This window comes from Hyperolius riggenbachi, chromosome 6 (assembly GCF_040937935.1).
Source record: "Hyperolius riggenbachi isolate aHypRig1 chromosome 6, aHypRig1.pri, whole genome shotgun sequence".
NCBI lineage: Eukaryota > Metazoa > Chordata > Amphibia > Anura > Hyperoliidae > Hyperolius > Hyperolius riggenbachi.
In genome coordinates, this window is record NC_090651.1 from 219,158,221 (window position 1) to 219,181,876 (window position 23,656).

The 23,656-nt window shown below is 47.7% G+C and overlaps 1 protein-coding gene across 1 annotated transcript in view; it reads left to right on the top strand.

The window, feature by feature from the left end:
- The first annotated feature begins 1,027 nt into the window (after positions 1-1,027).
- JAM3 (junctional adhesion molecule 3) overlaps positions 1,028-23,656 on the top strand; it is a 115,146-nt gene continuing 92,517 nt past the window's right edge. Inside the window, exon 1 of the mRNA XM_068240428.1 lies at positions 1,028-1,095. Within this exon, the coding sequence (XP_068096529.1) occupies positions 1,053-1,095 (43 nt within the window). The 5' untranslated portion in view covers positions 1,028-1,052. The remainder of the gene's footprint in view (positions 1,096-23,656) is intronic.

A 23,656-nucleotide genomic window follows, 5' to 3' on the forward strand; every position in this document is an offset into this window, starting at 1 on the left:
TTAATGGCTGTGTGTTGATGTTATTGCACAGCAAATAACCTTACACTGTTAGAAAAGATGTACACTGACTGCTTTACATTGTATCACAGCATCATATCATCAGTGCTGTCTGTTCCATGAAAAGATGTAATACAATATTTACAAAAAAAGTGAGTGGGGCACTCACTACTGTGAGATGTTGTATGCTGGGGAGACATCCTTTCAACATTGTGGCAGGAAGGGGGGGGGGGCTAAATTTATTATTCTGCTTGGGGCCCTGCATGGTCTTAATCCGGCTCTGGGTTTTATGCATATGCAGACAGCAATTACCTAACTGTATTATTAAAAGAAAAAGTGGTCGCATAGCTCCCAACTGTCCCTCTTTTGGAGGGACAGTCCCTCTTTGCTGGCCAAATCCCTTCGTCCCTCTTTCTCCCTCATTTGTCCCTCTTTCTGGACTCAAGTATACATATGTAAATACATGTATTTCTCAACTGAAAAATGTTTTCGACACTTTGATTCAACTGTATTCCTGTTCATTAAATTGATATATTTCTTATTTGCAAATGTTAATGTGAAGAAAAATGAACCAGGATAGAAAGGATCAGTGTGGTTTGAATTATAAAACAATTTTTTTCTTATGAAATCTTTATAGTGTGCATGACTGGGGATGCGTCATGGGTGTAGTTAGAGGTGTGGCAGGGTTGTGGCTCAAGTGTCCCTGGGTGTAGTTAGAGGTGTGGCAGGGTTGTGGCTCAAGTGTCCCTCTTTCTGATCTTAAACAGTTGGGAGGGTAAGTGATAGATGAACAATAATAGAAGGCAAACTTGTAGTGTACAGTTGCTAAAAATTGTTCAAAGAGTAATACTGGAATGTGACCAGCAGATGGCGGGAACTGGCCTTGCTAAAAATAGGCGACACTCGCAGCAGAGGGATTCAGCCGGCAGGTGTCGCTGTTTTATAAAAGAATGAATCAGGCATTGTGATGGGCGTGGTTGGCTGGGTACCGTTAGATGTATGGACCAAAGAGAAATGCCGGGCGGAGCTTAGTACATCCTTGGGAAACAGAGAAGATGGCGGTGCGGAGAGTCTCCGGTGTTCTTCTCCTTCTACACGGTGAGTACCGGGGCTTCAGGCTCCTCCCACTGGCGAAGGGAAGCCGGGGAACGTTCTGTTGTATCCAATCAGCAATTCTTTCCAGTCCATGTCTGTAGCCGGTGCTGTACTTTGTGTCGCTTACCTTCCCCCCCACAGCATTGTACTCAGCGCTGTACTGTGAGCGCTGCCCTCCCCCCACATTATAATAAGTGCTGTGTTGTGTTGTGTTCGCTCTTATAATAGCCGGAGTTGTAGAACTGATTTGGTTGTTATTCCCGGGTCTGTACCTTCTACTCACAGTATTGTACAGCATGCTGGGGAAGGGAAAGCAGAACAATTGTGAATGCTGTGATTGAAAGCAGACGGTGGGCGCTAAACAGCACCAGGTACTGCCAGACTGATGGTGCCACACACTATACAGCACCATGTGTACTGCCAGACTGATGGTGCCACCCAGACTGATGGTGCCACACACTATACAGCACCATGTGTACTGCCAGACTGATGGTGCCACAAACTATACAGCACCATGTGTACTGCCAGACTGATGGTGCCACCCAGACTGATGGTGCCACACACTATACAGCACCATGTGTACTGCCAGACTGATGGTGCCACCCAGACTGATGGTGCCACACACTATACAGCACCAGCATACCTCCCAACATTTTGAGATCAGAAAGAGGGACACTTAAGCCACGCCCCTAGCACACCCCTAGTCACGCATACCATAAATACTTTATAAGAAAAATATATCGTTTTATAATTTAGATCACACTGGTCCTTTCTATCCTGGTTCATTTTCCTTCATAACACATGGAAATAAGAAATATGTGAGTTTAAAGGATGAGTATAAAGTTTAGAGTCAAATTAACACATTTTTCACTAGGTCTGTACATCAGTCCTGTAAGAGGGACAAATAAGGAGGAAAGAGCGACAGGGCTCCCAAAGAGGGACTGTTGGGAGCTATGGGAGAGGGGAACACACAGCATGTCAGGGGACACACAGCATGGCAGGGGACACTGGAGAGGGGGACACACAGCATGGCAGGGGACACTGGAGAGGGGGACACACAGCATGGCAGGGGACACTGGAGAGGGGGACACACAGCATGTCAGGGGACACTGGAGAGGGGGACACACAGCATGGCAGGGGACACTGGAGAGGGGGACACACAGCATGGCAGGGGACACTGGAGAGGGGGACACACAGCATGGCAGGGGACACTGGAGAGGGGGACACACAGCATGGCAGGGGACACTGGAGAGGGGGACACACAGCATGGCAGGGGACACTGGAGAGGGGGACACACAGCATGGCAGGGGACACTGGAGAGGAGGACACACAGCATGGCAGTGGACACTGGAGAGGGGGACACACTGCATGGCAGGGGACACTGGAGAGGGGGACACACAGCATGGCAGGGGACACTGGAGAGGGGGACACACAGCATGGCAGTGGACACTGGAGAGGGGGACACACAGCATGGCAGGGGACACTGGAGAGGAAGACACACAGCAGGGCAGGGGACACTGGAGAGGAAGACACACAGCATGGCAGGGGACGCTGGAGAGGGGGACACACAGCAGGGCAGGAGACACTGGAGAGGGGGACACACAGCATGGCAGGAGACACTGGAGAGGAAGACACACAGCATGGCAGGAGACACTGGAGAGGGGAACACACAGCATGGCAGGGGACACTGGAGAGGGGGACACACAGCATGGCAGGGGACACTGGAGAGGGGGACACACAGCATGGCAGTGGACACTGGAGAGGGGGACACACAGCATGGCAGGGGACGCTGGAGAGGAAGACACACAGCAGGGCATGGGACACTGGAGAGGAAGACACACAGCATGGCAGGGGACATTGGAGAGGGGGACACACAGCAGGGCAGGGGACACTAGAGAGGGGGACACACAGCATGGCAGGGGACACTGGAGAGGGGGACACACAGCAGGGCAGGAGACACTGGAGATGGGGACACCCAGCAGGGCAGGGGACACTGGAGAGGGGGACACACAGCATGTCAGGGGACACTGGAGAGGGGGACACACAGCAGGGCAGGGGACACTAGAGAGGGGGACACACAGCAGGGCAAGGGACACTGGAGAGGGGGCCACACAGCAGGGCAGGGAGGGGACACTGAGAGGGTCACACAGCAGGGAGGGGACACTGAGAGGGACACATAGCATGGCAGGGAGGGGACACTGAGAGGGACACACAGCATGGCAGGGGACACTGAGAGGGACACACAGCATGGCAGGGGACACTGAGAGGGACACAGCATGGAAGGGAGGGGACACTGAGAGGGACACACAGCATGGCAGGGAGGGGACACTGAGAGGGACACACAGCATGGAAGGGCAGGGGACACTGAGAGGGACACACAGCATGGCAGGGAGGGGACACTGAGAGGGACACACAGCATGGCAGGGGACACTGGAGAGGGACACACAGCATGGCAGGGAGGGGACACAGAGGGACACACAGCATGGCAGGGCAGGGGACACTGGAGAGGGACACACAGCATGGCAGGGAGGGGACACTGAGAGGGACACACAGCATGGCAGGGCAGGGACACTGGAAAGGGGCACACAGCATGGCAGGGAGAGGACACTGAGAGGGGCAGGGCAGGGGACACTGGAGAGGGACACACAGCAGGGCAGGGGACACTGAGAGGGACACACAGCATGGCAGGGGACACTGGAGAGGAAGACACAGCAGGGCAGGGGACACTGGAGAGGGACACACAGCATGGCAGGAAGGGGACACTGAAAGGGACACACAGCATGGCAGGGGACACTGGAGAGGGACACACAGCATGGCAGGGAGGGGACACTGAGAGGGACACACAGCATGACAGGAAGGGGACACTGAGAGGGACACACAGCATGGCAGGGGACACTGGAGAGGAAGACACAGCATGGCAGGGAGGGGACACTGAGAGGGACACACAGCATGGCAGAGAGGGGACACACATGAGGCACTTATCAGTTGTGTAGCAAGGAACTGCAGGATGTAATACGTTCTGCAGGACCTCTCCTGCACTGTGCAGTCACTGTGACAAGGACCATGCCAGGCAGCTGCACTGATTCACTTGCCTCCTCCAGCAGGTTTCAGCTTCCTGCTTCCTCTCCGTCTAGGTCATGTGCTCTGCCGGGTCTCTGAAAAAGGGGCGGAGCTAGACGAAGCCCAGTGTCAGTCCACACAGCCAATTAGCTTCAAGCAAGCCAAGCCACAAGTGTGTGTGTGTGTGTGTGTGATCAGCAGACTGTCTCCAGAGCAGGAAGAGAGACAGCAGATTGAGGCAGAGCAATGTAATTATCCAAAGGCCACCTAGTGTGTCTGCTAAAACGGGACTTAAGGGGGAGTGGGCGGGATCCGGGATGAGGGGGCGGAGCCCGGGATAGTCCCGCCCAAATCGGGACTGTTGGGGACTATGGCACCAGGTATACTGCTAGACTGATGATGCCACACACAATACAGCACCATGTGTACTGCCAGACTGATGGTGCCACACACTCTACAGCACCAGGTATACTGCCAGACTGATGGTTGCACACACTCTACAGCACCAGGTATACTGCTAGACTGATGGTGCCACACACAATACAGCACCATGTGTACTGCCAGACTGATGGTGCCACACACTCTACAGCACCAGGTATACTGCCAGACTGATGGTTGCACACACTCTACAGCACCAGGTATACTGCTAGACTGATGGTGCCACACACAATACAGCACCATGTGTACTGCCAGACTGATGGTGCCACACACTCTACAGCACCAGGTATACTGCCAGACTGATGGTGCCACACACTCTACAGCACCAGGTATACTGCCAGACTGATGGTGCCACGCACTATACAGCACCAGGTATACTGCCAGACTGATGGTGCCACGCACTATACAGCACCAGGTATACTGCCAGACTGATGGTGCCACGCACTATACAGCACCATGTGTACTGCCAGACTGATGGTGCCACGCACTATACAGCACCAGGTATACTGCCAGACTGATGGTGCCATGCACTATACAGCACCAGGTATACTGCCAGACTGATGGTGCCACGCACTATACAGCACCAGGTATACTGCCAGACTGATGGTGCCACGCACTATACAGCACCAGGCATACTGCCAGACTGATGATGCCACACACTCTACAGCACCAGGTATACTGCCAGACTGATGATGCCACACACTCTACAGCACCAGGTATACTGCCAGACTGATGGTGCCACGCACTATACAGCACCAGGTATACTGTCAGACTGAGGGTGCCACATACTCTACAGCACCAGGCATACTGCCAGACTGATGGTGCCACGCACTATACAGCACCATGTGTACTGCCAGACTGATGGTGCCACGCACTATACAGCACCAGGTATACTGCCAGACTGATGGTGCCATGCACTATACAGCACCAGGTTTACTGCCAGACTGATGGTGCCACACACACAGCACCAGGTATACTGCCAGACTGATGGTGCCACACACTATACAGCACCAGGTATACTGCCAGACTGATGGTGCCACGCACTATACAGCACCAGGTATACTGCCAGACTGATGGTGCCACACACACAGCACCAGGTATACTGCCAGACTGATGGTGCCACACACTATACAGCACGAGGTATACTGCCAGACTGATGGTGCCACGCACTATACAGCACCAGGTATACTGCCAGACTGATGGTGCCACGCACTATACAGCACCAGGTATACTGCCAGACTGATGGTGCCACACACACAGCACCAGGTATACTGCTAGACTGATGATGCCACACACAATACAGCACCATGTGTACTGTCAGACTGATGGTGCCACGCACTATACAGCACCATGTGTACTGCCAGACTGATGGTGCCATGCACTATACAGCACCAGGTATACTGCCAGACTGATGGTGCCACGCACTATACAGCACCAGGTATACTGCCAGACTGATGGTGCCACGCACTATACAGCACCAGGCATACTGCCAGACTGATGATGCCACACACTCTACAGCACCAGGTATACTGCCAGACTGATGATGCCACACACTCTACAGCACCAGGTATACTGCCAGACTGATGGTGCCACGCACTATACAGCACCAGGTATACTGTCAGACTGAGGGTGCCACACACTCTACAGCACCAGGCATACTGCCAGACTGATGGTGCCACGCACTATACAGCACCATGTGTACTGCCAGACTGATGGTGCCACGCACTATACAGCACCAGGTATACTGCCAGACTGATGGTGCCATGCACTATACAGCACCAGGTTTACTGCCAGACTGATGGTGCCACACACACAGCACCAGGTATACTGCCAGACTGATGGTGCCACACACTATACAGCACCAGGTATACTGCCAGACTGATGGTGCCACGCACTATACAGCACCAGGTATACTGCCAGACTGATGGTGCCACACACACAGCACCAGGTATACTGCCAGACTGATGGTGCCACACACTATACAGCACGAGGTATACTGCCAGACTGATGGTGCCACGCACTATACAGCACCAGGTATACTGCCAGACTGATGGTGCCACGCACTATACAGCACCAGGTATACTGCCAGACTGATGGTGCCACACACACAGCACCAGGTATACTGCTAGACTGATGATGCCACACACAATACAGCACCATGTGTACTGTCAGACTGATGGTGCCACGCACTATACAGCACCACGTATACTGCCAGACTGATGGTGCCACGCACTATACAGCACCAGGTATACTGCCAGACTGATGGTGCCACGCACTATACAGCACCAGGTATACTGCCAGACTGATGGTGCCACGCACTATACAGCACCAGGTTTACTGCTAGACTGATGATGCCACACACAATACAGCACCATGTGTACTGCCAGACTGATGGTGCCACACACTCTACAGCACCAGGTATACTGCCAGACTGATGGTGCCACGCACTATACAGCACCAGGTATACTGCCAAACTGATGGTGCCACGCACTATACAGCACCAGGTATACTGCCAGACTGATGGTGCCACGCACTATACAGCACCAGGTATACTGCCAGACTGATGGTGCCACGCACTATACAGCACCAGGCATACTGCCAGACTGATGATGCCACACACTCTACAGCACCAGGTATACTGCCAGACTGATGGTGCCACGCACTATACAGCACCAGGTATACTGTCAGACTGAGGGTGCCACGCACTATACAGCACCAGGTATACTGCCAGACTGATGGTGCCACACACACAGCACCAGGTATACTGCCAGACTGATGGTGCCACACACTATACAGCACCAGGTATACTGCCAGACTGATGGTGCCACGCACTATACAGCACCACGTATACTGCCAGACTGATGGTGCCACGCACTATACAGAACCAGGTATACTGCTAGACTGATGGTGCCACGCACTATACAGCACCAGGTATACTGCCAGACTGATGGTGCCACACACTATACAGCACCAGGTACACTGCCAGGCTGATGGTACCACGCACTATACAGCACCAGGTACACTGCCATACTGATGATGCCACACACAATACAGCACCAGGTATACAGCCAGACTGATGGTGCCACACACTATACAGCACCAGGTACACTGCCAGACTGATGGTGCCACACACTATACAGCACCAGGTATACTGCCAGACTGATGGTGCCACGCACTATACAGAACCAGGTATACTGCCAGACTGATGGTGCCACGCACTATACAGCACCAGGTATACTGCCAGACTGATGGTGCCACGCACTATACAGCACCAGGTATACTGCCAGACTGATGATGCCACGCACTATACAGCACCATGTGTACTGCCAGACTGATGGTGCCACACACTATACAGCACCAGGTATACTGCCAGACTGATGGTGCCACGCACTATACAGCACCAGGTATACTGCCAGACTGATGATGCCACGCACTATACAGCACCATGTGTACTGCCAGACTGATGGTGCCACGCACTATACAGCACCAGGCATACTGCCAGACTGATGGTGCCACACACTATACAGCACCAGGTATACTGCCAGACTGATGGTGCCACGCACTATACAGCACCAGGTATACTGCCAAACTGATGATGCCACACACTATACAGCACCAGGGATACTGCCAGACTGATGGTGCCACACACTCTACAGCACCAGGCGTACTGCCAGACTGATGGTGCCACACACTATACAGCACCATGTGTACTGCCAGACTGATGGTGCCACACACTATACAGCACCATGTGTACTGCCAGACTGATGGTGCTACACACTATACAGCACCATGTGTACTGCCAGACTGATGGTGCCACACACTATACAGCACCATGTATACTGCCAGACTGATGGTGCTACGCACTATACAGCACCAGGTATACTGCCAGACTGATGGTGCCACGCACTATACAGCACCAGGTACACTGCCAGACTGATGGTGCCACACACTATACAGCACCAGGTATACTGCCAGACTGATGGTGCCACGCACTATACAGAACCAGGTATACTGCCAGACTGATGGTGCCACGCACTATACAGCACCAGGTATACTGCCAGACTGATGATGCCACGCACTATACAGCACCATGTGTACTGCCAGACTGATGGTGCCACACACTATACAGCACCAGGTATACTGCCAGACTGATGGTGCCACGCACTATACAGCACCAGGTATACTGCCAGACTGATGATGCCACGCACTATACAGCACCATGTGTACTGCCAGACTGATGGTGCCACGCACTATACAGCACCAGGCATACTGCCAGACTGATGGTGCCACACACTATACAGCACCAGGTATACTGCCAGACTGATGGTGCCACGCACTATACAGCACCAGGTATACTGCCAAACTGATGATGCCACACACTATACAGCACCAGGGATACTGCCAGACTGATGGTGCCACACACTCTACAGCACCAGGCATACTGCCAGACTGATGGTGCCACACACTATACAGCACCATGTGTACTGCCAGACTGATGGTGCCACACACTATACAGCACCATGTGTACTGCCAGACTGATGGTGCCACACACTATACAGCACCATGTGTACTGCCAGACTGATGGTGCCACACACTATACAGCACCATGTATACTGCCAGACTAATGGTGCCACGCACTATACAGCACCAGGTATACTGCCAGACTGATGGTGCCACGCACTATACAGCACCAGGCATACTGCCAGACTGATGGTGCCACACACTATACAGCACCAGGCATACTGCCAGACTGATGGTGCCACACACTATACAGCACCATGTATACTGCCAGACTGATGGTGCCACGCACTATACAGCACCATGTATACTGCCAGACTGATGGTGCCACGCACTATACAGCACCAGGTATACTGCCAGACTGATGGTGCCACGCACTATACAGCACCAGGTATACTGCCAGACTGATGGTGCCACGCACTATACAGCACCAGGTATACTGCTAGACTGATGATGCCACACACAATACAGCACCATGTGTACTGCCAGACTGATGGTGCCACACACTCTACAGCACCAGGTATACTGCCAGACTGATGGTGCCACGCACTATACAGCACCAGGTATACTGCCAGACTGATGGTGCCACGCACTATACAGCACCAGGCATACTGCCAGACTGATGGTGCCACACACTATACAGCACCAGGTATACTGCCAGACTGATGGTGCCACGCACTATACAGCACCAGGTATACTGCCAGACTGATGATGCCACACACTATACAGCACCAGGGATACTGCCAGACTGATGGTGCCACACACTCTACAGCACCAGGCATACTGCCAGACTGATGGTGCCACACACTATACAGCACCATGTGTACTGCCAGACTGATGGTGCCACACACTATACAGCACCATGTGTACTGCCAGACTGATGGTGCCACACACTATACAGCACCAGGCATACTGCCAGACTGATGGTGCCACACACTATACAGCACCATGTATACTGCCAGACTGATGGTGCCACGCACTATACAGCACCATGTGTACTGCCAGACTGATGGTGCCACGCACCATACAGCACCATGTGTACTGCCAGACTGATGGTGCCACACACTATACAGCACCATGTATACTGCCAGACTGATGGTGCCACACACTATACAGCAGGGCTGTGGAGTCGGAGTCGTGGAGTCGGGCAATTTTGGGTGCCTGGAGTCGGAGTCGGGAAAAAATGCACCGACTCCGACTCCTAATGAATTTGTAACTGTAATTAAAATAGAAAATATGATAAAATGTTCTATTTCTCAGATAATAGTCATTAAAAATAATGTGTATATATACAGTAAAAGCTGTGCTTTGTCTACAAAAATGAAATGAACCAATCAAAATTAGTTACTTGTGCTGCTTCAATAAAGCAGTCCCCGTATTTTTAAGGTCAGATATACATATCTGATTGTGACTGTATATATGATGTGCACACAGGAATCTCTTATATATACTAAATAACATCTATGCTGTAAGAATAAAGCCTGATGTGCAGCCATGTCACTAATAGAGATGGTCAACGAGATGGAAATAATTCCGCATTGATGCTGATTTATGCAAATGTACGCACTCCCTTTGCTGATGAAATCAAATAATTTGATATGTTATTAAAATTTGGTTTGGTGACTACAAATTAAAGGGTAACTGAGACGGATGAAAAGTAAAGTTTTATACATACCTGGGGCTTCCTCCAGCCCCCTTCAGGCTAATCAGTCCCTCGCTGTCCTCCACCACCCGAATCTTCTGCTATGAGTCCTGGTAATTCAGCCAGTCAGCGCAGTCCAGCCGCATGCCGCGCCCACAGCCAGGAACATTCTGCACCTGCGCAATAGTGCTGCACAGGTGTAGCATGCTCCTGGCGGCGGAGTGTGTACATGCGCACTACGCCTGACTGGCTCAAGTACCTGGACTCATAGCAGAAGATCCAGGTGGTGGAGGAGTACAACGAGGGACTGATTATCCTGAAGGCGGCTGGAGGAAGCCCCAGGTATATATAAAACTTTAATTTCATCTGTCTCAGGTTTACTTTGTTACACAGTAGTACTATACTCTACATATGCACTCCCCACAGAGCTGCAGGGAATCCACTGAGAATGCTGTGCACATTGAACACAGAGGTGTTGTCTTGTTTACAATCTCCTCATTCCCCTGCAGAGTACCTGCACATCATTCTTACATGTACCCACACTTACATTGCCTAGGGCCTGATAGATGTTCTTTGTTCCGGTTTGTACCTTTTACAAGTACTCTTACCAAGTACTAGTTTTAGTCTAAAGGGAATAAATATAGTAGTCTACATATCCTTCTCACTTCAGTTGTCTTGTAAAATTCCTAAGCGTTGGCAGTTAAGAGACGAATTTCATGTTACATACTTTTAATCAACAAAATTGTAATATGCAAATTAGAGGAGTCGGAGTCGTGGAGTCGGAGTCGGTGGAATCCTAAACTGAGGAGTCGGAGTCGGAGTCGGAGTCGGTGGATTTTTGGACCGACTCCACAGCCCTGCTATACAGCACTAAGTATACTGCCAGACTGATGGTGCAACGCTCTATACAGCACCAGGTATACTGCCAGACTGATGGTGCCACACACTATACAGCACTAAGTATACTGCCAGACTGATGGTGCCACGCACTATACAGCACCAGGTATACTGCCAGACTGATGGTGCCACGCACTATACAGCACCATGTATACTGCCAGACTGATGGTGCCACGCACTATACAGCACCAGGGATACTGCGAGACTGATGGTGCCACGCACTATACAACACCAGTTATACTGCCAGACTGATGGTGCCACGCACTATACAGCACCAGGTATACTGCCAGACTGATGGTGCCACACACTATACAACACCAGGTATACTGCCAGACTGATGGTGCCACGCACTATACAGCACCAGGTATACTGCCAGACTGAGGGTGCCACGCACTATACAGCACCAGGTATACTGCCAGACTGATGGTGCCACGCACTATACAGCACCAGGTATACTGCCAGACTGATGATGCCACACACTATACAGCACCATGTATACTGCCAGACTGATGGTGCAACGCTCTATACAGCACCAGGTATACTACCAGACTGATGCTGCCACACACTATACAGCACCAGGTATACTTCCAGACTGATGGTGCCACGCACTATACAGCACCATGTGTACTGCCAGACTGATGGTGCCACGCACTATACAGCACTAAGTATACTGCCAGACTGATGGTGCCACGCACTATACAGCATTAGGTATACTGCCAGACTGGTGGTGCCACACACTATATGGATTGGGGCATTATCTTGAAAGATGACATTTCCCTCCAGAAACTGTTCTTGAACCATAGGATGAACTTGGTTGCTCAAAATTCCTAAATAGTTTTGGCTGTTAAAGGATACCACAGCTGAAAATAAGTGTGTGGGGAATTACAAGTAAATACCTGTAGCTCCACCTGCCCGCCTCCGTTCGTCTAATATACCTCCCAGTGTCCGGCGACTTGATTGACCCCCCCCCGGACATACTGCGCAGTATGTCCGCCCCTCTTCACTTCTGCCCGGTGCATAGCGATCGGCTCAGAAGCACGCTGACCCCTCTGTCTACTCTGGGCTGCGTGTGCGCTTCACTACACCAAGTGTCACATGATTAGCATGCGACGCTTGGTGTAATGGAGCGCACACGCAGCCCAGAGGAGAGAGAGGAATCAGCGTGCTTCTGAGCCAATCGCTACCCCCAAATCCTAGGGCAAAAATCCACGGCTTTCAAATTTGTGGATTTTGTTGCCCGAGGAGGTAGAGCTTAGTGAATTAGCCCTGCCTCCATTCGTGTCAATCTGCCCGTGGATATCCGCCTCTCCCCGCCCCTCTCAGTGAAAGAAGACTGAGGGGGGTGGGGAGAGGTGGCAATCAGTGGGGATTGACGCGAGTAGAGGCAGAACTACAGCCCTAAACTCTGCCTCTATCAGGATGCGCTCCCCAGTATTTTTCCCTGGGGATTTGGGGGTTGTAAAACTCTTGTTCTGCTGTGGGAATGCAGCGTTTTAGCAGTGACCATCATCCTTAAGCTAAATAATAAACTAGTTTTTAAACTGGCTTCAGTCTCTCTTTAAAATAATGTGATCTGGTAAAATGCAGAGATGTGAACAGGCTTATAGAATTGTATGAGCAGTGCATTGACATGCATTATTCTGCAACACCACTGATTCAGTGTGAAAGGACCCTAAGTGAACAAAGGAGAAATCCCATTAGCAGGTGGGGCTGTAATATAAAGGGCTGCATCTGAATTCTTCTCTTTTGATCTTTGCATAAGTTTTAATTTTATGCAATTATTGAGATGGGAAAAAAATGCTTTTGTTTTTAATTTGTAGCCACTACCTACTAAGCTGTAGTTCTGCAGGAAAAATAGTAGCAGCAGGCCCTTCTCCCTAATCCTTGCCTCCTGCCCAATCTCCCATTCATCTGTCACTGTGTCCAGACATGGATAGCATTTCCAGGCAATTATTCTAAAAACAAAGGAGCAGTCACTATTCTGTTATTTACAAACGAAACAAACCTCAGACTGGTAAAGGAGATTCTTTCTCCTCTTGAACATGTTTTGAGAACAAATGTCATCAGACCCCCACTCTCTTGTGGAATGGTCACATGAGGAATAGGATTGTTTGATTTCACGGCCAGAAATATCGAAACCATAATACATTCTAAGCTGGAAGAAAGATTTACGCCTCATTACAAATAAACAGTTTATGTAAAATGTGGAAGTCCATCATGATAGAAACTAACCATTTAAGGGATCCCAAGCAAAATTTGAGCTCAAAACCAAAAAGTTATCTATGGAGAGGATAGCCTCCGGGTCCTAAGGAGGGTTCCATCGCTGTTCTCCCCGGGACCATCCTGCTGATCAGGGCTGCACTACTATACGGGCACGGGCGTGCCTATGCAGTAGCACAAAGCCACTCATGTACTAGTGCCTGCAGAGCCATAGAGCTGCACTTGTGCCTGAGGAGGAGCGTGGCCCAAATTAGCTTATCAACCATCTTTGTAATCTTTGGAGGGTCTACACTCTGATTGGGTACCAGAGGACAGCGAGGGGAGCCTCATCAAGATCCATAGGCTTCTTTCTCCTTAGGTAAGTATTACATTTGGTAACTGAGCTTTAGCTCGGGTACACTTTTTTAAAAGTTTTTATTGGTATCTCAAATGACACAATCTGGGGGATGTGGCCAAAGGGCTACGTTTCTGCATGTTTGGTGGACATACTAACACTTTTACAAAAAGACCGTAAATAGAGTTACTGGGAAAAAAGCAAGGGCAGATTGGAAAAGCTCAGTACAAGCATGTTTTCACAGCAGTCAAGAAAAATAGCAGCAGCCTGGAAAACTAGCACTGTTAGCTTAGAAGAGGTCATGACCAAACTACGTATTGCTAAGGCTTTTGATAAATTGAATGCAATACTTAACAGGCGCCCATATACCTCTTGGTAGATTACAGGTTCTTCCAGAACTTTGGACTGTGGCGCTAGTCATAATGTTACAGCTTTTTAGTGTACAGGACCCTCCCTGAGCCCTCACAGGGTTACTTGCCTATATGTATTGGACACATACAGGGGTTGGACAAAATAATGGAAACACCTTGAAAATCAACAAAATATATTTTAATATGGTGTAGGTCCACCTTTTGCGGCAACTACAGTCTCAATTCTCCAAGGTATTGATTCATACAAATTGTGAATTGTTTCCAAAGGAATTTTAGCCCATTCTTCAGTTAAATCACCCTCCAGTTCTTTTAGAGACGATGGCGGCGGAAATCAACTTCTTTCTTGAATCTCTAATAACGACCATAAATACTCAATAATGTTGAGGTCTGGGGATTGTGGTGGCCAGATGAGATGCTCAACTTCATTAGAATGTTCCTCATGCCATTCTTTAACAATTCTAGCTGTATGGATTGGGGCATTATCATCTTGAAAGATGGCATTACCCTCTGAAAACAGTTTTTGAACCATAGGATGAACTTGGTCGCCCAAAATCCTAAATAGTCTCGGCTGTTAATTCTTCCATGAAGGGAAATCATTGGCCCGGCGGATTTCCAAGAAATAGCACTCCAGATCATCACAGAACCCCCGCCATGTTTTACGGTTGGGAGAAGGCAGGATGAAATGCTTTTTTCAGCTGTCTCCAAATGTACACTCGGCCGGAGGTCGGAAATAAGGTAAACTATGATTCGTCAGAGAAAATCAAATTTTTCCACTGCTCGAGGGACCAATTCTGGTGGTTTCTACACCACTCTAAACGCTTTAAAACATTTGTCTTTGAGAACAGAGGTTTTCTAATTGCAGTTCTTCTGTGGAATCCGGAATTTCTGCAGCTCTCGACAAACAGTTTTTGTGGAAATTGGGTACTGTAGGTGTTCATTCAGCTCTGCAGTGATTTTAGGAGCTGTGGTCTTGCAAGCTTTTCTAACTATTCGATTTAGAGTCTGACGGTTTCTGACAACTTCGACTTTTGGCCACAACTGTGCTTTGCTGAGGACGGTTTTCCTTCTCTTTCAAAAGCAGTCATTACTTTTGAGACAGTACCTCTTGAAATGCCAGGCATTCAAGCAGTTTCTGCCATACGAGCACCAACAATTTGGCCTCTTTGAAAGTCTGAGAGATCTGCCATTTTTAGAAATTATAACCAACTTTGGTTTAAATATCTGTAAAAAAACCCAATTTATTTTAACGAAAACATATCAAATAATAAACAAAACAAATTTAACATATGTGAAGTTTTAATTGCTTAAAACATGTTCAAAGATTATGATGCCAAAATGTTAGGTGTTTCCATTATTTTGTCTAACCCCTGCACAACCGGTGCCTTATTGTTCTCCTTCCCTTCTTATCCAATCTATATATATGTTACGGCCAAAACCCGAAGTGTGGCCACTTCGCGTTCTGGCCGGCCACTTCGGGTTCTGGCCGGTCAATGTGTGAACTGGCCGCTGCGCTGCGGGCAATGTTAGAAATGGAATGTTTCCCTGTGAAGATTAATGTGTTTTATGACCGTCTCTGGCCAAATGTATCAAAACGTACCAAATTTAATGAAATGAAGCCGGTGGCTTCCGTTCTCTTTCCTCTCCAATACTAGCAGCCGGGTAGGGATGGGGGGGGGGGGGAGACATGTGTCCCCCAGAGTCGTTCGTCGTGGCAGGCAATCCTGCCGTTCCTGCAGAGTGGGTGCTGGCAGAAGCGATGTCTGCAGCCTCCCCGCTCTGCTTTCCCTGCAGCCCCCCCGCAGCGCCTATAGGAGAGAGAGAGAGGCAGGGGGAGGAGAGATAGCTGAAGCCGGCGGCTTCATCCGTTACATTGCCGCTGGCTTCATTTTATTAAATTAAGTAAGTTTTGCTACATTTGGCCAGAGAAGGCCAGAAAACACATTAATCTTCACAGGGGAACATTCCATTTCTAACATTGGCCGCAGCGCAGCGGCCAGTTCGCACATTGACCGGCCAGAACGCGAAGTGGCCATACTTCGGGTTCTGGCCGTAACATATATAAAAACGTATGTATGTGTGTATATGTATGTATGTGCCGCGATCACTCAAAAACGGCTTGACTGATTTGATCGAAACTTGGTATACAGGTCCCTTATTACCTGGGATGATATGTTCTGGGGGTCTCGCATACCCCCTGCTTACCTGACCGGAGCTGAGTAAAAAGCTGAGTGAATAAAAATAGCCATGACATCCGGACTCCCAGAATGTAACTATAGCTCTTGGTAGTAAGTATAGCTCTTAGCTGCAAACAGTAGCATGAGGACTTCCTCCAGAATAGGTTACGCCTCCATTGCAGCCCAATTCCAATCACAACGGACTGTCGCCGTTTCCAACGGATGAACCGCTCTTTGTTAAGTGAAAGCTTTCACTTGACAAAGAGCGGTTCATCCTTTTGAAACGGCGACAGTCCGTTGTGACTAGAATTGGGCTGCAATGGAGGCGTAACCTATTCTGGAGGAAGTCCTCGTGTCATTGTATGCAGATAAGAGCTTTACTGACTACCAAGAGCTATAGTGCCGGATGTCATGGCTATTTTTATTCACTCTTTTTTTGTGAATAAATACTCTGCTTTTTAAGAATTGGCAAGTGCTGGTCATCTTTACCTTTTTGCTTGCATCAAGTCTGTATTAGCCACACAGGCTAGACTTGGCACAGCCGTTGAAGCAAGACAGGTGTGCTGTCCAAGAAGTACGAAAAATGTAAAAAATTTAAAAGGCTGCCATTCTCACAGTAATCAAGCCAGAGTCCCCACACTTGGCACAGTTGATCACTTGGTACAGTTGGTCACTTGGTGACCGGGGTTACAAATCCAGGAAAAGTGGGCGGAGCATAAACAGCCAATCAAATTTCAGCCATTCATTTTTAATGGGAAAATGTGAACTGCAGACATTCTTAGACTGTTAATTGCAGGGTTCTCAAACTTGCCACAGTTGGTCACTGGGTGAATGAGATAAGGATTCAAGAAAGTGGGTGGAGCCTACAAGAGCCAATCTAAATTCACCTATTGATTTTCAAGGGGAATATTTAAACTGCTGCCATTCTTACACTGTTAATGGCAGAGGCTTCATACTTGCTGCAGTCGGTCATTGGGTGACTGGGGTTCAAATTCACTAAAGGGGTGGGGCCACAAACAGCCAATCAGATTTCCTTGCTGGATAAACTGCTTCCATTCACACATTTTTTGATACCAGGAACCTGAAAGCTCACAAACTTGGTCATTGAGTGACTGTGTGTCAAGGTTACAAAAAAGTAGGTGGAGCCAAAAACAAATTTTGATGGTGAAATATAAACTGCAGCTATGCTTACGCTGTTAATGGCAGGGTTTTCAAACTTTGCACAGTTGGCCACTGGGTGACTGGGATTAATATTCAGAAAAATGGGTGGAGCCTACAACATCCAATCAAAATTCACCTGTTCATTTTCTAGAGGAATATTTAAATTGATGCCATTCTTACTCTGTTAATGCCTCAAACCTGGTACAGTTGGTCACTGGGTGACTTGGGTTCAAATTCAGAATGGGGCGGAGCAACAAACAGCCAATCAGATTTGTTGCATTTCAATGGAAATATACAAATGATTGATATCAAGGACCCCAAAGCTCATAAACTTGGTAATTGAGTGACTATATGTCAAGGTTAAAAAAAGTGAGCGGCACCAACAACTAGTGCCTACAACAGCTAATCAAAATTCACCTATTGATTTTCAAGGGGAGTATTTACATTGCTAACATTCTTACACTGTTAATTGCAGAGGCCTCAAACCTGATGCAGTCGGTTTACAAGCCCTACTCCATAGAGCCAAATTAATCCATGCCATGCACTGATGAGGATCAAACAATCCGAAACAGTCTGTATGCATGTTGGATTATTATGGCTCTGTACAATTTAACAAGCTGACACATCATTGCATTTCAGCGGTTCTGGAGGTGTGTTTAGCTTCTAAGGGTACAATGGTTAATTTGCATATATTCAGCAGTGGTGCTCTGGGAGACATCTCGAGCTCACTCCAACCTGAATTATCGCAAATTCTTTCTGTTTTAGGAAAGCAATTTTTTGTTTTTCTTAACATCTTAGTAAGGGGGCTTTTAGGACCATTGTAGTCCCTTACACACTCCAATGAGTTCTGGGTCACCATGAGCTTGCTGGTTAGTCTGTACCTGATGCAGTCAGTCATTGGGTGACTGGGGTCCAAATTCACTAAAGGGGATGGAGCCACAAACAGCCAATCAGATTTGTTACATTGATTTCAGCCATTCTGTTATTGGCAGGGTTCTCAAACTTGACACAGTTGGTCACTGGGTGACTGGGATTAATATTCAGAAAAGTAGGTGGAGCCTACAACAGTCAATCAAAATTCACCTATTTATTTGCAAGGGGAATGTTTACATTGCTGCCATTCTTACACTCTTAATGGCAGATGCCTCAAACCTGCTACAGTCAGTCATTAAGTGACTGGGGTTCAAATTCACTGAAGGGCCGGAGCCACAAACAGCCAATCGGATTTCTTTGCTGTATAATCTGCTTCCATTCACACAATTTTGATGCCAGGAACTCAAAAGCTCACAAACTTGGTCATTGAATGACTGTGTGTCAAGGTTACAAAAACTGCGTGGAGTCAAAAACCGATTTCCCTGGGAAAATATAAACTGCAGCCCTTCTTCACTGTTAATGGCAGGGTTCTCAAACTTTTCACAGTTGGTTACTGGGTGACTGGGATTAATATTCAGGAAAAGTGGGTGGAGCCTAAAAAAGCCAATATTCATCTGTTGATTTTCAAGAGGAATATTAAATTTGCTGCCATTCTTGCACTGTTAATGGCAGAAGCCTCAAACCTGGTATAGTTGGTCATTGGGTCACTGGGGTTCTAATTCAGAAAAGGGGGGCGGAGCCACAAACAGCTAATCAGATTTGTTTTTATTGATGCCAAGGACCCGAAAACTCACAAACCTGGTCATTGAGTGACTGTGTGTCCAAGTTACAGCCAAAAACAAATTTCACTGGGAAAATCTCCAGAGCAGATGTCCTAACACTAAACTGACCTAAGTTAAAAGCAAATGTCTTTACCCTGGCAGCAGCTATGCTAAAATGTGTAACTTACATTCAATACAGACAGCAGAAAACAGAGCAAGCGCTCACCAACATGGGCTACAACTGAATGACTCATCACCTCATATGCACCGCTTAACCACTTGAGGACCACAGTCTTTCTACCCCTTAAGGACCAGGCACTTTTTTTCCATTCAGACCACTGCAGCTTTCACGGTTTATTGCTCGCTCATACAACCTACCACCTAAATGAATTTTGGCTCCTTTTCTTGTCACTAATAAAGCTTTCTTTTGGTGCTATTTGATTGCTCCTGCGATTTTTACTTTTTATTATATTCAGCAAAAAAGACATGAATTTTGGCAAAAAAATGATTTTTTTTTAACTTTCTGTGCTGACATTTTTCAAATAAAGTAAAATTTCTGTATACATGCAGCGCGAAAAATGTGGACAAACATGTTTTTGATAAAAAAAACCCCATTCAGTGTATATTTATTGGTTTGGGTAAAAGTTATAGCGTTTACAAACTATGGTGCAAAAAGTGAATTTTCCCATTTTCAAGCATCTATGACTTTTCTGACCGCCTGTCATGTTTCATGAGGGGCTAGAATTCCAGGATAGTATAAATACCCCCCAAATGACCCCATTTTGGAAAGAAGACATCCCAAAGTATTCACTGAGAGGCATAGTGAGTTCATAGAAGATACTATTTTTTGTCACAAGTAAGCGAAAAATGACACTTTGTGACAAAAAAAAAAAAAGGTTTCCATTTCTGCTAACTTGCAACAAAAAAAATGAAATCTGCCACGGACTCACCATGCTCCTCTCTGAATACCTTGAAGTGTCTACTTTCCAAAATGGGGTCATTTGTGGGGTGTGTTCACTGTCCTGGCATTTTGTGGGGTGCTAAATTGTAAGCACCCCTGTAAAGCCTAAAGGTGCTCATTGGACTTTGGACCCCTTAGCGCAGTTAGGCTGCAAAAAAGTGCCACACATGTGGTATTGCCATACTCAGTAGAAGTACTATAATGTGTTTTGGGGTGTATTTTTACACATACCCATGCTGGGTGGGAGAAATATCTCTGTGAATGACAAGGTTTTCATTTTTTTTACACACAATTGTCCATTTACAGAGTTATTTCTCCCACCCAGCATGGGTATGTGTAAAAATACACCACAAAACACATTATACTACTTCTCCTGAGTACGGCGATACCACATGTGTGGCACTTTTTTGCACCCTAACTGCGCTAAAGGGCCCAAAGTCCAATGAGTACCTTTAGGATTTCACAGGTCATTTTGCGACATTTGGTTTCAAGACTACTTCTCATGGTTTAGGGCCCCTAAAATGCCAGGGCAGTATAGGAACCCCACAAATGACCCCATTTTAGAAAGAAGACACCCCAAGGTATTCCGTTAGGAGTATGGTGAGTTCATAGAAGATTTTATTTTTTGTCACATGTTAGCGGAACATGACACTTTGTGAAAAAAACAATTAAAATCAATTTCCGCTAACTTGTGACAAAAAAATAAAAACTTCTATGAACTCACCATACTCCTAACGGAATACCTTTGGGTGTCTTCTTTCTAAAATGGGGTCATTTGTGGGGTTCCTATACTGCCCTGGCATTTTAGGGGCCCTAAACCATGAGGAGTAGTCTGGAAATCAAATTCCGCAAAATGACCTGTGAAATCCTAAAGGTACTCATTGGACTTTGGGCCCTTTAGCGCAGTTAGGGTGCAAAAAAGTGCCACACGTGGTATCGCCGTACTCTGGAGAAGTAGTACAATGTGTTTTGGGGTGTATTTTTACACATACCCATGCTGGGTGGGAGAAATAACTCTGTAAATGGACAATTGTGTGTAAAAAAATCAAAAGATTGTCATTTACAGAAGTATTTCTCCCACCCAGCATGGGTATGTGTAAAAATACACCCCAAAACACATTATACTACTTCTCCCGAGTACGGCAATACCACATGTGTGGCAGTTTTTTGCACCCTAACTGCGCTAAAGGGCCCAAAGTCCAATGAGTACCTTTAGGATTTCACAGGTCATTTTTGTTTCAAGACTACTCCTCACGGTTTAGGGCCCCTAAAATGCCAGGGCAGTATAGGAACCCCACTAATGACCCCATTTTACAAAGAAGACACCCAAAGGTATTCCGTTAGGAGTATGGTGAGTTCATAGAAGATTTTATTTTTTGCCACAAGTTAGCGGAAATTGATTTGAATTGTTTTTCTTCACAAAGTGTCATATTCCGCTAACTTGTGACAAAAAACAAAATCTTCTATGACCTCGCCATACACCTAATGGAATACCTTTGGTTGTCTCCTTTCTAGAATGGGGTCATTTGTGGGGTTCCTATACTGCCCTGGCATTTTAGGGGCCCTGAACCGTGAGGAGTAGTCTTGAAACCAAATGTCGCAAAATGACCTGTGAAATCCTAAAGGTACTCATTGGACTTTGGGCCCCTTAGCGCACTTAGGGTGTAAAAAAGTGCCACACATGTGGTACCGCCGTACTCAGGAGAAGTAGTATAATGTGTTTTGGGGTGTATTTTTACACATACCCATGCTGGGTGGTAGAAATATCTCTGTACATGACAATTGTTTGATTTTTTTTACACACAATTGTCCATTTACAGAGAGATTTCTCCCACCCAGCATGGGTATGTGTAAAAATACACCCCAAAACACATTATACTACTTCTCCTGAGTACGGCGATACCACGTGTGACACTTTTTTTGCAGCCTAGGTGCGCTAAGGGGCCCAACGTCCTATTCACAGGTCATTTTGAGGCATTTGTTTTCTAGACTACTCCTCACGGTTTAGGGCCCCTAAAATGCCAGGGCAGTATAGGAACCCCACAAGTGACCCCATTTTAGAAAGAAGACACCCCAAGGTATTCCATTAGGTGTATGGCGAGGTCATAGAAGATTTTACTTTTAGTCACAAGTTAGTGAAAAATGACACTTTGTGAAAAAAAAAACAATAAAAATCAATTTCCGCTAACTTTTGACAAAAAATTAAAATATTCTATGAACTCGTCATACACCTAACAGAATACCTTGGGGTGTCTTTTTTCTAAAATGTGGTCACTTGTGGGGTTCCTATACCGCCCTGGCATTTTACAGGCCCAAAACCGTGAGTAGTCTGGAAACCAAATGTCTCAAAATGACTGTTCAGGGGTATAAGCATCTGCAAATTTTGATGACAGGCCTGGTGGTCTATGAGGGGGCGAATTTTGTGGAACCGGTCAAAAGCAGGGTGGCCTTTTAGATGACAGGTTGTATTGGGCCTGATCTGATGGATAGGAGTGCTAGGGGGGTGACAGGAGGTGAATGATGGGTGTCTCAGGGGGTGATTAGAGGGGAAAATAGATGCACTCAATGCACTGGGGAGGTGATCGGAAGGGGGTCTGAGGGTTTGGCCGAGTGATCAGGAGCCCACACGGGGCAAATTAGGGCCTGATCTGATGGGTAGGTGTGCTAGGGGGTGACAGGTAGTGACAGGAGGTGATTGATGGGTGTCTCAAGGTGTGATTAGTGGGGGGAATAGATGCAAGTAATGCAATGGCGAGGTGATCAGGGCTGGGGTCTGAGGGTGTGGGCGGGTGATTGGGTGCCCTAGGGGCAGATGGGGGTCTAATCTGATGGGTAGCAGTGACAGGGGGTGATTGATGGGTAATAAGTGGGTGTTTAGAGGAGAGAACAGATGCAATGCACTTGGGAGGTGATCTGACTGCGGGTCTGCAGGCGATCGGATGGTGTGTGTGGGTGATCAGATTGCCCGCAAGGGGCAGGTTAGGGACTGATTGATGGGTGGCAGTGACAGGGGGTGATTGATGGGTGGCAATGACAGGGGCTGATTGATGGGTGGCAGTGACAGGGGGTGATTGATGGGTGATAGGTGATTGGCAGGTGATTGACAGGTGATCAGTGGGTTATTACAGGGGAGAACAGATGTAATTAATGCACT